General features: G+C 38.5%; 2 protein-coding genes across 4 annotated transcripts; both read right to left on the bottom strand.

Annotated features, from left to right (window-relative positions):
• Positions 1 to 120: 120 nt before the first annotated feature.
• creg2 (cellular repressor of E1A-stimulated genes 2) lies at positions 121 to 4,799 on the bottom strand. The gene is made up of 4 exons (XM_065292892.1): positions 4,313 to 4,799; positions 3,773 to 3,942; positions 2,917 to 3,030; positions 121 to 1,160 (listed from the first exon to the last, which is right to left on the bottom strand). Exons 1-4 carry the CDS (start codon positions 4,712 to 4,714, stop codon positions 1,019 to 1,021), a joined length of 828 nt encoding a protein of 275 aa, XP_065148964.1. The 5' UTR covers positions 4,715 to 4,799; the 3' UTR covers positions 121 to 1,018.
• Positions 4,800 to 5,276: 477 nt separating this feature from the next.
• cracdla (cracd like a) lies at positions 5,277 to 13,462 on the bottom strand. 3 transcript variants are annotated; one of them, XM_065292887.2, is made up of 9 exons: positions 13,390 to 13,462; positions 13,124 to 13,259; positions 12,876 to 13,011; positions 12,557 to 12,685; positions 12,134 to 12,340; positions 10,375 to 11,866; positions 6,701 to 7,914; positions 6,507 to 6,603; positions 5,277 to 6,420 (listed from the first exon to the last, which is right to left on the bottom strand). In XM_065292887.2, exons 1-9 carry the CDS (start codon positions 13,445 to 13,447, stop codon positions 6,227 to 6,229), a joined length of 3,663 nt encoding a protein of 1,220 aa, XP_065148959.1. In that variant the 5' UTR covers positions 13,448 to 13,462; the 3' UTR covers positions 5,277 to 6,226. The 3 variants fall into 3 exon arrangements, with proteins under 3 accessions (XP_065148959.1, XP_065148960.1, XP_065148961.1); XM_065292888.2 differs by having other exon boundaries at positions 6,701 to 7,851; XM_065292889.2 differs by lacking the exon at positions 13,124 to 13,259 and having other exon boundaries at positions 13,390 to 13,450.
• Positions 13,463 to 15,109: the final 1,647 nt, after the last annotated feature.

The raw sequence follows: 15,109 nt of genomic DNA, 5'->3' as shown, positions 1-15,109 counted from the left end.
GCTATACACAAACATATATCAATAAATATATAGTTAGGGGGTCCTAACAAAAGTTTCATCATATTTGGGTGTCCTTGGCTTCATAAAGTTTGAAAACCCCTGCAAGATTATACGTGTAAAAATTAAGAGACCACTTTAAGATTATTTTCAGTTTATCTAAATCTACTATTTATAGGGGCAGGACTTAAGCATAGTCCCAGACTAAAATGAATGTCTAGGGAGTCTTAACTGCAAACTACTTTCGCTGACATTTCTTAAAACATATCACTGACATTGTTTTGCCTGAAGATGCACACCTCTAATGCTTTTTGTAAGGTAAGTTTATAAAAATATCCTAGCATAACCAAGGCCCAGTCCTGGCTTAATCTTTTACAGATTTACCGATATTTGCAGAAAACGGAAATCAGACAAACTATCAAAAAAATGCAATGTTTTTAAATCTTGAATACGGCAAACAAAACATGTTTATATTCATGCTAACACAATGCTAATAATTTTACATTTATTTTAGGAATAATTAAAAAATGAATATTTGATAGAATAACCCTGATTTGTAATGATATCTTTCATGTTTCTTGCTCTCTCAGTCTTTCACATTGCTGCTGGGTGACTTTATTGTAACTCCTAAGATTTGCATTTTTTGGAATTCAACAGACACTGGACTGAAATGGTCACAATTCATGTAGAAATAATGATTAAAGGTAAACTGGAGTAGTCTCTTATTTTTTCCATGGCTGTTATAAAACATAAACATATTTTGTCAGGCCAAGTCTACAAGTTGTTGTTTTTTAGATCATTCTTACATACAGTAACTTGAATTTTTTGTTAAATGCTCTCTTATTTGTAATTCACTTTTGATAAAAGAATCTCTGAATGTACCAGAGGCATGGTAACCAACATTATGGCCAAGGCAAAATGTAGTCAGTAACAGTTTAGAAATAAATACTACCACCTTCTGTCTTAATTCAGTTTGAATATTCTCTTGAACTATTTTCAAAATATAATGCATTTAATTTACTCAGAAAGGTGTTGCTTTGAAATACTCTTGAGGTGGAATGAGAGAGACTCCACCAACCCAGTCCTGAAGCCAAACTTGTTCTAGAACCAGCTTCATGAAAAACCACTTATGTTCTGGAGGCCACTTCTTCATAACAGGATGCCTAAAGAAACAAAACAACTTCAATGCAAATATTTCAAGATACTAGGCGTTGTTTGCCACCAGTCCATGGTTTGTTGAATGTGTCATTGGATTAAATGTATTTTCAAAGCACATTTAGAGAAAATGTATGTTTTGATGATACAATTACTATTTATTTGTTACTTTGATTGTGTCAAAGTAATGTATTCTGTATAGACCCCTTCACAGTTCACGTCACAGGCGGTTCCCACCGCTCATGTCGCGGTCAGTAAAGTCATTACAGCAGATTGAGTTGCGTATTACTCGGTATCGTCAAAAATGCCTTCTTGCGTTGTGGGCTGTGAAAATTGCACCAGGTCTGCCGTTAGGTTTTTCGGGATTCCTGCAGAATCTTAAAAACAAAAAATACAACATCTGTGCCTGCAAGCAATTAAACGTGCAGACTGGGACAGTGCAAAGATCAAAGAGGCTTGTGTTTGTAGTGCTCACTTTATTTTAGGTAATTCATCATTTTTCAGCCCTGTTAGATTAAACTAGAAAGCCTAAATGGTATGTTTGACCCCATGCTGCGCACGCACCCGATAGTCATTCAATGTTTACAAAACTTAAAGGGGTCTATACTGCAAAAAAGGAATAGTTGTGAAATAATGCAAATCTTAGTGTTATTTAACACAAACATATTGGATATCCAAGTACTGTAATAAGATTGAGCACTTCTTTTTCTAAAAATAGAGGACTCTATGCTCAATATGTCCGCTCTAGCACCTTAAGTCCCGCCTTCCAGTTAAAAGAACAAATCATCAATCGATAGAGACTGATGATTATATGGGGGATGGGCTCTATACAGTGCTTGCAAACGTGTCCGAATACATGCGATGTAGCAGAAATGACCTTGAATAAATGTGTTTTTACGGCGATTTGAGCTTAAGTATATGTTGGTCAAAAATATGTTATTTAATTGTGATTTTAACACAAGATATCTGTATTTTCCCAACTAGATAGAACAACAGTCTTGCATGACTGAAACATGGCTGCCTAATGGTGTGTCTTCCCTGAGGGGACTTTAGGGGCTAACATCATGTATTCATTCGAGCAGAACCAATGAATCCAAAGGATCACAAGACTTCAGTTGCTTGCTCTATACTGTATAGTGCCAAAATGAAACAAATGTCACTGCATGCAAATACACTGCATTTTGTAGACAAATGCATGCAAACATATTTGGAATTTTATGGCAGAAAATAATACAAAACTAGAGTATTTTGCATTCACAAAGCATATAATGTAAACCATGCTGGAACTAAGGAAATCTGAGATGGACTATGTTAATTCAGAGTGGGTCAATACAACCCAAAATTTATGCACACTGCCCTGGCTGAATGTAATCAATTGATACCCTAAGCTGAGAGAAACTATACACAGGATGGATGTTTAGTTTTTCTGCTTATGACAATAAAAGCAACATGGAAAATGGAAGTGGAAATGGAATTGTGCATCATTTCACATGGCCAAAAACCAAATGTTGCATGCCGTATGGTAGGTCACTAACATGAGACTATAGTGTTCTTTTTCTGAATTGTCAATATGAGATGTTTTGAAATATTAAAACTGACTGTTGGTTACAAAACAAAGCTAATACAAGAGTAAAAAATAAGTTAAATTATTAAAAAATAAGTTAAATAAATATAGCATTAGTGTGATTACAGCTTAGCTGCAGATTATTTCAAGACAAATGTGTTTACAATACAAATATTTATTTGCATATTTTGCATAATCACCTGGAAAACATTGCTTCTTTGGCAAAGTCAAGCTCTTCTGGCCCAACCTCAACCATTTTACCAGTCAAAGTAAGTCTAGCACACCTTGGATCCTCAGGGTCATAAACTTGCTTCCTGTTGCAGAAAAATATGTAACGTGGTCAAAGAATAGGGTGTGTCAAATTCAAAATTCAATCATTACATGCTCAAGCCATTCCAAATGTATTCTTTATTTTCTTTTTTGTGGATGAAAACAAACAATTTTAAATTCAAATGGCTTTCTCCAAATTCATTTTGAAACTCACAAATGTATTGTTTCGATTTATGAAAAATATAGCCCTATTTAGAAACAAGTCTGGATTACTTTATGATGGATGTAGGCTATGTGCTTTTTGGAGCGCCAACATCTTAAAGGTGCCGTAGAATGTATATTTACCTTGACATAGATGAATAATAAGAGTTCTGTACATGGTAATGACATATCGTGAGCCTCAAACACAATTGTTTCCTCCTTCTTATGTAAACCTTGTGCATGCAAAAGACTGCTGGAAAACTGGCCAATCTCAACACAGACTGTGACGTTACAGAATCAGGATTTACGCCCCAACATTAGATTACACATTGAATTTATTACAATGTTGTTACAATGTTAAAAACAAAGTTGTGACTACTGAGTTAGCGCTATATGCTAGTCTTTGGCACCCTTAAAACCTGTAAAATAAGCTGAGGAGGAGTCACAAGCATATTAGATGGCATGAGGGAGTACATTATGAGAGAATTTTCACTTTTGGGTAAAGTGTTATTTTAATACTTTATGGACATTATGAAATGGAAATGCCTGTTTCACACTAACTACTTAAAATCTGACATACTGTACCTGCAGAAATCTCCTTCTGCTTCAGAAAATGTTAAGGAGGCAAAAGGGAAACTGTGAAGATCCATCACAGTGTTGTCCATAGGTGTTACATAAAAATATGGCGTTCCGGTGCTATTGTCCAGTGGGCCGTCACTGATGGAGAAGATGTTTCCAAATGGAAGTCCTTTGATCTAACATTCAGAGACAGGAAATCATTGTGGATTATAAAGTTTTTCTTATTAACATTAAGTTTAAACTTTAAAGAGCTGTTAGAATTTCTTGTGTTAAAAAATCAAGTGAACACATTTTCATTTTCAGGTAAAATTTCAGTGATTTTAACAAACAAAATGTTTATTACAAAAATTAAGTTACAACATGTTATAACTTTTTAGACCAATTTTTATTTAATTACGATTAATAAGGTGAAAAATGTTTTGTAAGTTTTAAACGTTATTTATGCTATTAATATTTTATTCATTTTAGTGTGTTAACAAAAGTTGTATGACTGACTCCTGCCACACACTGCATAAGTTCAAGGCAAACAAACAAATTTAGCATCACCTTATCTTGCGTGGAGATGGTTGCTAGGAAACCCCAGGCGCTGTAGTGCGCTATGTATCTGGCGGTTCTCGCAGTCTCCTCATGAGGCGGAGGGGTCGGGATGCTGGACGGCGCTTTAACCTCCGCCAATCGGTATGAAAACACACGGGATGCCGGTGATAAGTGCTCGCCCTTCGATCTCTGTTCGGTCTTTTTTTCTGCACCGTCCCGGTACACAGAGGACGGATATGTTTGTTTCCAGATCGCGGTATTATCGACGAGCACAGCTGGCGTTTCATCCGAGTGTGTGTCCAGCTCTTCATCCACCACATCATTCGTGACAGCCCACGAGACCGAACTTCTGATGGTGTAGCTTTCACCGAAACATACGGTCAATAATGCAACCAGCAGATGAAGTAACATCGTAGGGTTTAAATCCTTGTGTTTTCAAACTGCACGTGAAACATGTTGATTTGGCCTCACGTAATAGCTGCAAGAAAGTTTATTAAGTTTAAAAGAGTGACACCACGTGAACCGCCTGAGAACTGCACTGAATATGACTCTAAAAATATATTTTACCACCATAACATTTACCACAGTTTATACTGTACCTGCAGGAATTTCAGGAAGATTTTACACATATTTTGAAATATAGAAGTATTAATAAAAGTATTAATATGATACATTTAAAACAGTTCATCATTATGTATGTTAATATCTTTAACTCCATAAAACCGTCATAACACTTAAATTTAACATCAGGATTTTAATAGGAGCTACTGTATAGTTATCATGGTAAGTTCATATGAGTTATATTTATTTATTTATTTGGTAATACAAGCTTGGGCAAGTTAGGGCAGTATTTTCCAAAAGCAAACTTTCTAATATTCTTTATTGTCAAATACAATAACAATACAATAACAGAATTATTCACATGTATACTTATACATTCAGAAAAAATGTATACATGTAATCCATGGTGAATGAATAAAAATGTGTAATTGGAAAGGAAAAGAAATCATGGGTCAATTAATACTTAACATTTGAACATAATAAACACACATAACCTGAGAAATGATGAAAATGCACGAATGCATTTGGATAAAACAGAGAGTATGTTTCTATTCCTGAGATTGCACTCAGGTGCTTATTTTGATTCAGAACCTGAATTTGGTTCTCCCCTTCCAATCCCCCTGATTTACATTCATGTTGTGTGCATTTGCAAATTACTACCAGCTACTCTTAACCTAAATCACCAGGAAATGTAGCTGTAAACCTCATAAACATATTACTGTACATATTATTGCCAAACTGTTTGTACTGTACCTATTATTGTCATGTATTCATACTTCAGATGAAGAGATTACAAGATGCTCACATTAGGGTGGTTTCACCTCGGCCAAACGGTATGAAAACACATGGGATGCGGGTGATAAGTGCTCACCCTTCGATCTCTTTTCGGTCTTTTTTCGGCACCGTCCCGGTACACAGAGGACAGATAGGTTTGTTTCCAAATTTGCGGTATTGTCGACAATCACAGCTGGCGTTTCATCCGAGTGTGTGTCCAGCTTTTCATCCACCACATCACTTGTGACAGCCCACGAGACCAAGCTTCTGATGGTGTAGCTTTCACCGAAACATACCATCAGTAATGCAACCAGCAGATTAAGTAACATTGTAGCATTTAAATCCTTGTGTTTTCAAACGTGACACATGTTGATTTGTCGTTACGTAATAGCTGATTGTCATGTATTCATACTTTAGATGAAGAGAATACAAGATGCTCACATTAGGGTGGTTTTACAGAAACACATAGAATTAAAGATTGATACATTTACAGTCATCCCACAAAGCATACACAGCTAATAGGGGTTCTTTAAGTTTACATGAAGCAAACCTCAAAGCATTATGCTTATGCAGATGCCAGACTGGGTTTTAGTCCATAGTCTTATCACTCCATGCCATTGATTTCCTTTTGGCCAGCTCCATCCATGATGGTTGGTCTCTGTCTTGAACAGACTGGAGTGGAGATGATGATGAAGGTGGTGATGATGATGGTTGCACTAACTTCTTTTGCCATTTATCCTCCCTGTCTCCTGTCCTCATGGCAACACATGAAACTGATGCTTCTATGGAATATCATAGCAAATATGAACATAAGCATGCATGTCGTACATTGTGTCACACATACACACTTGGTAGTGAATATACTCACTTGGGTCTGTGCCTGTGTCTGTTGCTGAGACCTTTGAGACAGGAGCTGTAGACTGAGCTGTCGCTTGGGACTCTGCTGTGTCTTTCTGCTCACCTGCCTATAAAAATAAGCAATCGTTATAAAATATACTTTGTATAACCAATAATGCTTTTTATATGACATTGAATGTTGTCCTGTCTTAGGTGACATAATACCTTGGTTGCAGCAGTTGATTGGGTATCCCAGTGTTGGACCAGCTGGGTCTTGTTTCCCATTCCTGTTGCCCACAATGGTTTGAAATCTTCCAGCCTGTTGCCCTTCCCCTGCGGCATAGAAACCCTGTCAGCTTTTCCTGAGTTTACAGAGGGCTCAAACCCCTCATTCGGTGGCTGATCCTTTGGGACAGTATTTGTAGACTGTTGGGATCTCATCTGAGATGTTTTTGGGGGGCTTGATGATAGGTATTGGTAAGCTGGAGATAGTTTCGGATGTAGTAGAGATTGTGTGCAGGTCTGGGATGTTTGGAGGGGTCCTGCTTGCCCTGTTGGTGAAGAACGCTGGATGGGTGGTGTCTTGGGCTCAAAACCTTCATTATGAGGCTGATCCTTTGAGACAGTTTTAACAGACTGTTGGGGCATCAGGTGAGATGTTTTCTTGGGGCTTGATAATAGGTATTGGTAAGCTGGAGATAGTTTGGGATGTAGTAAAGATTGTGTGGAGGTCTGGGATGTTTGTAGGGGTCCTATGTGCGGTGGTAATGACTGTTGGATGGGTGGTGACTTTGGTCGTGATGATAGCTCTTTTGCTGTATGAGTAGGCTGAGTGGTGGATTGTATGGTTGATGTGCATGTAACTGTAGACTGAGTTGTTTTTGTTGTTGAACTACAAATTTGGGGTTTGGATTGAAACAGGTGTTTTTTGATACAGTCATCTTGTGATTGACTGGTGGTTGTCTGAATTGTACAGGTTGATAATGCTAAAGGTTGGGTCGTTGTGCTTATATTGGTTTGCACAGGCTGTGTGGATCTTCCAGAGGTCTTCACAGATGGCAGCTGTCTTGTAGACATCTCTGTAGGCCTCAACAAAAGGTCTGTTGCTGTCTGTTGGTTTGTAATGTTTTGAGTGGTTCTAGCGCTGGCTTGTGAAGTGGATGTTTGGGGTGGTGGCTGTGTTGTATTCAAGGTTGTTGGTCGTGTTGTTGTTTGGAAGCCTGGAAAATCGGACAGTCTGCTGGTAAAAAGCTGTTGTAGACTTCTGGTCTTCTCTCTAGCCATCTCCATCCAGGACATCTCAGAGGCTGTAGATGTTGGTGCATTTTCCTGAGAGGTGACTGCAACAGGCTCTTTTGGAAGCAAGTCTGTACCTTCTTTAGGAAATAAAGGTGCAATCTTAGTGGCTTTGCTGGACAACAATGAGGGCTGATGAGGTTCTGAAAACACAAAGATGTTTATTAACTTATAGTTTTACACAGATATACTGTTGACTGTTGGAATAAACCAAAGTTTGTGTTTTTTTTAACCAAAAACCAACCATCAGACTAAAGCCCCATTCAGACCACTACTTTGTCACTGTATGTTGCCCATTAGGGCTGGGCAAAAAATAGATTTTTCGATTAATCGTTTTTTTTCCGTGGCTGATTCAAAATCGATTCTCACAGGCCACAAATCGATTTTTTCCCATTTTATATCCACAAACATTGAACGTAAGATTAACGTTAATCTAATTACTAGTCTTCTCCACTAGATGTCACCCTTATTTTTGCCTTGCGCAATGTTACCAAGGAGCGAGAGGCGATCCTGTCATTCATTCATTCAGTCTATATTCTAATATAATAGGGATGCACCGAATATTCGGCCACCGTAAGAAAGACTTTTATCACCAAAACAATACGGCCAAAATGTTGTGATGACGCAAACAGAAACCGCGACCTGCACGTGCTTGTCTGAAGCAACATATATGCGGTGTGGATGTATTTAACCACATAAAGGCGCTAAAGTACGCACAGAGGCACATGCGGTTGTGTCCGGTCCAGACGTGATCATCCCAGTGAGTACGCCCTTCAAAGATCGGAACTCTTGATGTGTAAACTTTAGAGAGAGTCGCGCAAATGTGTCTCATACTGTATAGTCCATTAAAGGGATAGTTCGGCCAAAAATTATATTAAACCCATGATTTACTCACCCCCAAGCTGTCCGAGTTGCATATGTCCATCGTTTTTCAGACAAACACATTTTCGGATATTTTAGAAATTGTTTTAGATCTTTCAGTTGATTAAATGTAAAGTTACGGGGTCCACCCATAGTCCACGACCTTCAAGTCCAAAAAAAGGGCGTCCAATCTTCACAAATTAAATCCAAACGGCTCCAGGATGATAAACAAAGGTCTTCTGAGGGTAATTCGCACGGTGTTGTTGTAGAAATATCCATATTTAAAACTTTATTAACGAAAGGAAATACCTTCCGGTAGCGCCGCCATCTAAGTCGCGTCCGCATTCAGGAGAGAGTATTAGCGTAGTGTACGCACTTTTCTTAGTGACGTATGACAAATTCGGAGGGCGGGGGCACAGAGCAACATCAGAGTAGCCTCCGTAGGCTCTCATCCTAAATGCGAACGCGACTAAGATGGCGGCGCTACCGGAAGGTATTTAATTTGCGTTAATAAAGTTTTACGTATTAGATTTTCCCCACCCCCTTTTTGCTGATCTGAAAAATAATCCGATCCGTGCCTCAAAAACTGTAATGTGATCTGAACCGTGAGTTTTGTGATCTGTCACACACCCCTAGTAAAGTTAGTACACAGTGATAGCCATAAATGCATTTGTACTAATAATTGGCATAATAATTTATTTCGGTGTTTCGGTTTTTCGGCCTTGGTTTCCTCATTTTCGGTTTTCGGTTTCAGCCAAGAATTTTCATTTCGGTGCATCCCTATAATATAATATAATTTTCTATATAATCTATATTCATTGAGTTGAATCAAGAATCGAGTATAGAAATTGAGTCGAGATACGGAATCGAAAATCGGATCGAGAATTGAAATCGAATCAATTTGATAGCTTGTGAATCGAAATTGAATCGATCTGGAACATCTGAAGCGATACCCAGCCCTATTGCCCATCTCTTTCAAATAAGTCATTAGGAGGCAACTAATTCTGGTTGTCCTACTAACAGTTATAAACAAATGAGCCAGATTGAATAAGTCGACCCCTGGTAGTCACCCTGAAAGTCACTCATCATTTGCATAAACCTATCTCAACTTTGTTGAGTTCAAGAAATCACCACTTCCTGTCACTAGCTTCCACAAAAAAAAATGAGATCTTGCCGCTTTGCCACTGCTAGTCGCAGGCAGTCTGAACAACGCTTAAGCATAACAAGAGTGCCTGTTTTAGCAAAATTCTTCTGAAGCATTTATTGTACCCTCCTGATGCCTTATAAACTTGTCCTGACTCCCGGTAAGTGCATAAACCAGCCATAAATGTAAGCAATCAGAAGGCAGTATCGAAAGTGTACAGATCATATGCATTTGTCAATTTAAGAACACTGTCCTGTTTCACAAGACAGCTTTATACACTTTTGTTACAGTCATATGCCATTATTCTACTGCCCCTGATGTTCAATACTCTAAAAATTAATCATTAATGAAAAGGGGCGAGTTTGTTTAGTGGTTCAGGGAAGAATTTTTGTGATATCATCACCTAGACATAACTTAAATGACTGTAATTTATTTGCTTTGTCTGTAATTACACTGATAGCAATCATACAACTGAGAGAGATTGGGCACACTAAACTTTAGGATCATTATCCACGAGGCATTGCTCGTCATAATTCAACAACTAAATATGTCAAGGGAATAATATTCTCAGAAGCACAAGTAAAAAAAAAGAACTCACCAGCCTGTCTAGGGAAGCCAGTCGTCTCCTTATCTTTAGAGACACTCTTGAGTGTGCAACTGGGGTTGGAGGACTCATTGGCTTGGAGTAAAGGGTTTTTTAGTTTAGAGCCCATGCTAGAACGATGGTCCTCAGGTTCCACTTGACTAGTTGAATCAGACCGTAAGGTTAGAGGTGGAGACAGTGTGGAGACCTCAGCACTGTGTTGTTTTACCTTGATTTCTGATTGTGTCTTGTCCAGGCGAAACTTTAGCGAAAGAGAGGTGGAACGCAGCTTTACACCAAATGCATTTGTAGCTTCTCTCTCATTTGCTTCCTTAACATCCGTCACATCCTCTCCTGCTTCTTCTGCCTCCTCTACTCCCTCCTGTACCTCTTCCTCTGAAGCCTCTACTCCAAGCTCCTGCATCCCATTGTCCTTACTCTCCTGCACATCCTGGGTTTGAGAGCTGTATGTTGCTAAATCCATGAACTTTGGTGGTATCACTTGTGCTTTCTTTTCCTTTTGTGTATGTGGTGGCATGCTACAATGTGGATCTTTTTTTGTTTTCTCAGCTTGTGAACTAAGTTCTCCTTGTGTCTTGAAGGTAAGAGAAGGTTTAGAAGGATACGTAGGATCTTGTTTCAGTCCACCTTGGCCAGTAAAGCTTGCAGTCCTTGGAAGCTCTTGAATCTTGTCTGAAGATGGCTTGAGTTGGAATGTTGCGGATGTTGATCTCGGTCGCTTCATGTAGTCAGTCTGAGATTGTTGTTCCTGAGCACTAGGCAACGCAGTCGTGACTGACTGAAGGATCTTTGACTCACATTTTTCATCTGCAGAGTGTGCATTTCTCCTTAAGGATGACGGTCTTAAATTCACTCTAGTAATCACATTGACTGGAGCTTGAGGAGAGGAATGTTGAATTTCTACATTTACTACAGTCTGAACACCACATTTGCTTAATGTGTCCATTTGGTCAATATTAGACTTCTCATCTTGCATAATTCTCGGTTCTTGTATGGTATCTACATGTGCCCTTGAAGTTGACACAGGGTTGCTTTGGCTGTTCTTGAGCAGTTTGGAGTCTTTCAACTCTTGTTTTATTGCTCTGTTGATTGACACCACTGGGCTTTGAGGTTTGGCTACTTGGGATTCTTCTGATCTTGAAAGACTTTTAGTTTCTTTTGCAACCTCTTGCCTTATGGTGGACACTGGCACCTCAGCTGGAGTCAGCTTCTTTAGGCAAGTGTTTTGAGGAGATGTGAACAGGAGGCTCTTATGCTCTTTTTCACCAGAAACATGTCTAGTTTCTTCAGTACACTTCAGAGACAGGGACGATGAAACTGTAGGGATACTCTTGCTTTGTAAAGCAGTTTGCCTCTCCCCTAGGCTTAACACCTTAGAGGAGTACGAGCGAATACAGGGCATCTCTTTTGCAACTGGCTTTTCCTCCCTCTTAGTCAATGAATGTTCCAAGTTGTTTAAACTTTCAGATCGTGGTCTGCTTTCAGCCTGGCCAAGAAGTACAGGATGGGAGAGCTCATTAGAAAAAAACTACAGTTGAAATTACTATTTATGGTGGTTATTATGAACTCATTGTAAGGAAATACATGCATAAAATGTTTCAAAATTCCTCTTTTTTGTTCCACGGACACTTTAACCAACAGCATACAAGTTTGGAACAAAATGAGTCCATAATGACCGAATATTATTTTAGGACAACCGTATCAAAAGGCTGACATTGAGTAAGAAATGTAAAGGAGAGCCAAAAAGACTCACTAGAGTGACCGTTCTCTTATTCTTGGCACCTGCCCGTTGTTTCTTAGGTTTAATGGACATACGGTGACGTGCGGCAGAGTTGTCCAGGATGGAAGTAAACTGGGGAGGAGTGCTGAAGTCCACTCCTGAGCTTGAAGCACTTGGGGAAATGGGTAAAAATGCTGTGCTTATAGGCTGAGGGAAAAGTGGCTGGAAGGACACATGGGCCTGAAACAGAAGTAAACATATTAAAGTGGCATTACACAAAATTTTAAACTGGAAATTTATGAACTACGTGTATGATTTTTTCAGATTCTTTTGTATAAATAACTAAAAACAGTTTTAGTCACATAACATTGGTTAATGGAAACGCTGGAAATTTGTTACATTTAGAAAATAATGCTTAACTTCAACTGTATATGCTGTATATTATAGCACAAGCACCTTGTTTGATATACTCCTGGATAGGCAAGGAAGGTCATCATCCGCTGCACTTCCACCCAAGTTTGTATGACGTTTACTTGACAACAGCAAGGGCGGACCTAAATGCATCTTCTGCTGCTGGAGTTTCATCTAACCAACCAAAATAGTACTTTAAATGAGATGGTCTTAATTACAAAATCAGAAAGGTTTCAGTGTGATATGAGAGTTCAAAAAATTTTAATTTATGTAAAACTGTTTCATGTTCTAAACAAAATAAGTATTATGTTTACATATAAAAAATAAATGTTACTATGTCCTGCATGAGTTTGACAGTACCTACCTGGAGAGCTTGAATATTTCCATGAATGTTCTCATGAGACAGGCCTCTTTGTGGCTCAGGGTCCGAATAGGTATTTTCTGCCAGGAAAACACTGTCATGTGATAATGTCCGGGATCCCAGCATGCTTTGGGAGCAGCTGAGAACAAAAGATGTAAAAGAGAGGAGTCATGCAGAGATGAAAGCAACAAAGATTGATGTGGAAACTATCCACTGTATAAACTCCACAGCAACAGTTACTGAACACTTACAAGTCATGCTCTGAGTCTTCAACACTCAAAATGATGTCACTTTCAGACTGACTCTTCACACCACCATCACCATCTTTCCTGCTTATCTTCCCAAACAGCCGTGACTTTAAAGACTTTAACCTAGACTTTCTCTGCCCTAAACATAACAACACCATGCCCTTGAAGTATGCACTTCCAATATATATTTTATATAATGTATTTTAAGAGTGGATTTGATAAGAATAACTAAATTTTATTTTGAGATAATGTCCTGTTTTTATTCTGACCTGTTAAGGCATCACCGCCTCCACCCTCTGGATCTCCGTAAGGTTCCAGAACATCCATCTTGGTACAGATATTAATGAGGACAATTACAGAGAAATCACAAACACTGGATTAGGAAAGGTGAATCATAAAGGGTTTGGAAAACAGTTTATCCATAAACTAAGTAATCTGATTTAAAGTCTTGTTCGAGACTACTTTACACAGTTGTTAAACGACGAAAAGTAGTCAGGCCTCAAAAGCAACCACTCTACAGAGACTGTGCTGGTATCAGTCTCTGAAACCCTGAAGCTTGCAAAGGTAGAGTTTAAATAATCTTTTCTTATTCTGATGGATCTCTCTGTAACATCTGACACAGTAAATCATCAGTTCCTCCTATCATCCCTCTAATCGCTGTGGATCACAGGACCTTTTATGGTCACTATTCTAAGTCATACCTCAGAGGTGATACTTCAGGGTATTATAGAGAGCTGTTCACATCAAATAACTTCATGTTCTCTGGGGTTCCCCAAGGGTCTGTACTGGGGCCACTCCTATTCTCAACACACGCAACATTCTTGGGTCCCATCACATAGGCACTTGGTTTTTTAAATCACTAATATAATGAAGACATTCAGGTTTTCTTTTTTTCCAGCCAAATGATCCCACTTCAGAAGCATGAATTTCATGCTACATGAAAGACACCTCCGATTGGATGAGAGAAGAGCACAAATTCAACCTATCTGAGGGGTAACCTTTTGCTGTAGTGTAATGCAGCAGCTCGAATAGTTTTCCAAGAGCCCAAATAGACCGGATGCCACAACCCTTCTAATTTCTCTTTACTACCAGTTGTTGCACAAATTAATCTCAAGTCATTAATGTTTGCATAGACAATGGCCACTGGCTCTTCTGAACAATCACCCGAATTCTGAATTATATGCCATGAATATGCGAATTAGTCCACACCTCCACTCAATTGCACAGACTCAGACCATAGATATATGCGGATATAGATATAGATGCTACATTCAGCAGTTTCACACATTTTTTTAGCACTGATGTTAACAGGTTAGAGCCATTACACTGCACATGTGAGTATATGCAGGACATGCTCGCATCACAAAAATGCAGCAGTCTATGCGCCATCCATACATAATATATATGGCTCAAACCTACTTATCCACTTGTTAAACTGTGATAATGTGACTGGTTACTTTTGTGACTTAAAACACCCCATATACATATAGAACAATACAAAACTTGATTTTCATCACAGGGGGACTAATCTAAAGTTACAACACAGAAAGAAAGCTATTCTTTGCTTCAAAAGGAAGGCACAATAAGAGTATTTTTTTGACTGACTTGTGAAATAAGAAATGTTATATCTATTGAGTTTCAGGGTTAATGAATTCATTCTGCTTGCTATAGACCTACACTACTATCTGATAAGAGAAGGCTTTCTCTCAAGCAACCAGAGATCAAAGGTTTGTTGCGCAGTCATAACATTTACATGTCATATGTATTCCTGATTGTATTGTATCATATAAGGAAATAGCTTTAGCTTCATAAAAACTTTTGTACCTAACTTACATGAGTAGAAAATGCACAACAGAATTACTATTTTATCATAACCTGTTATGTACTCTGAGTCACAAAGACGACAATGCAAGACGCAGCTTGCATTTCAGTTTATCATCCTTTAACTACAGAACCATTAAAATGCAAAACAGCAAAAAAGTTTACATA

This window comes from Paramisgurnus dabryanus, chromosome 15, assembly GCF_030506205.2.
Source record: "Paramisgurnus dabryanus chromosome 15, PD_genome_1.1, whole genome shotgun sequence".
NCBI lineage: Eukaryota > Metazoa > Chordata > Actinopteri > Cypriniformes > Cobitidae > Paramisgurnus > Paramisgurnus dabryanus.
The sequence above is the reverse complement of the archived record's forward strand: the minus strand, read 5'-3'. Positions and strand labels throughout refer to the sequence as shown.

Excerpts from the sequence above, each read along its gene's own strand:
- creg2 (XM_065292892.1), bottom strand. The coding sequence starts at position 4,714 with ATGTTACTTCATCTGCTGGTTGCATTATTGACCGTATGTTTCGGTGAA. Across the intron at positions 3,943-4,312 it reads CCATCTCCACGCAAGATAAG|ATCAAAGGACTTCCATTTGG; the intron begins GTGATGCTAAAT and ends TCTGAATGTTAG. Across the intron at positions 1,161-2,916 it reads AAAGAAGCAATGTTTTCCAG|GCATCCTGTTATGAAGAAGT; the intron begins GTGATTATGCAA and ends TTGTTTCTTTAG.
- cracdla (XM_065292887.2), bottom strand. The coding sequence starts at position 13,447 with ATGGATGTTCTGGAACCTTACGGAGATCCAGAGGGTGGAGGCGGTGAT. Across the intron at positions 12,341-12,556 it reads CCAGGAGTATATCAAACAAG|GCCCATGTGTCCTTCCAGCC; the intron begins GTGCTTGTGCTA and ends CTTCTGTTTCAG. Across the intron at positions 11,867-12,133 it reads ATAAGAGAACGGTCACTCTA|GCTGAAAGCAGACCACGATC; the intron begins GTGAGTCTTTTT and ends CTTCTTGGCCAG.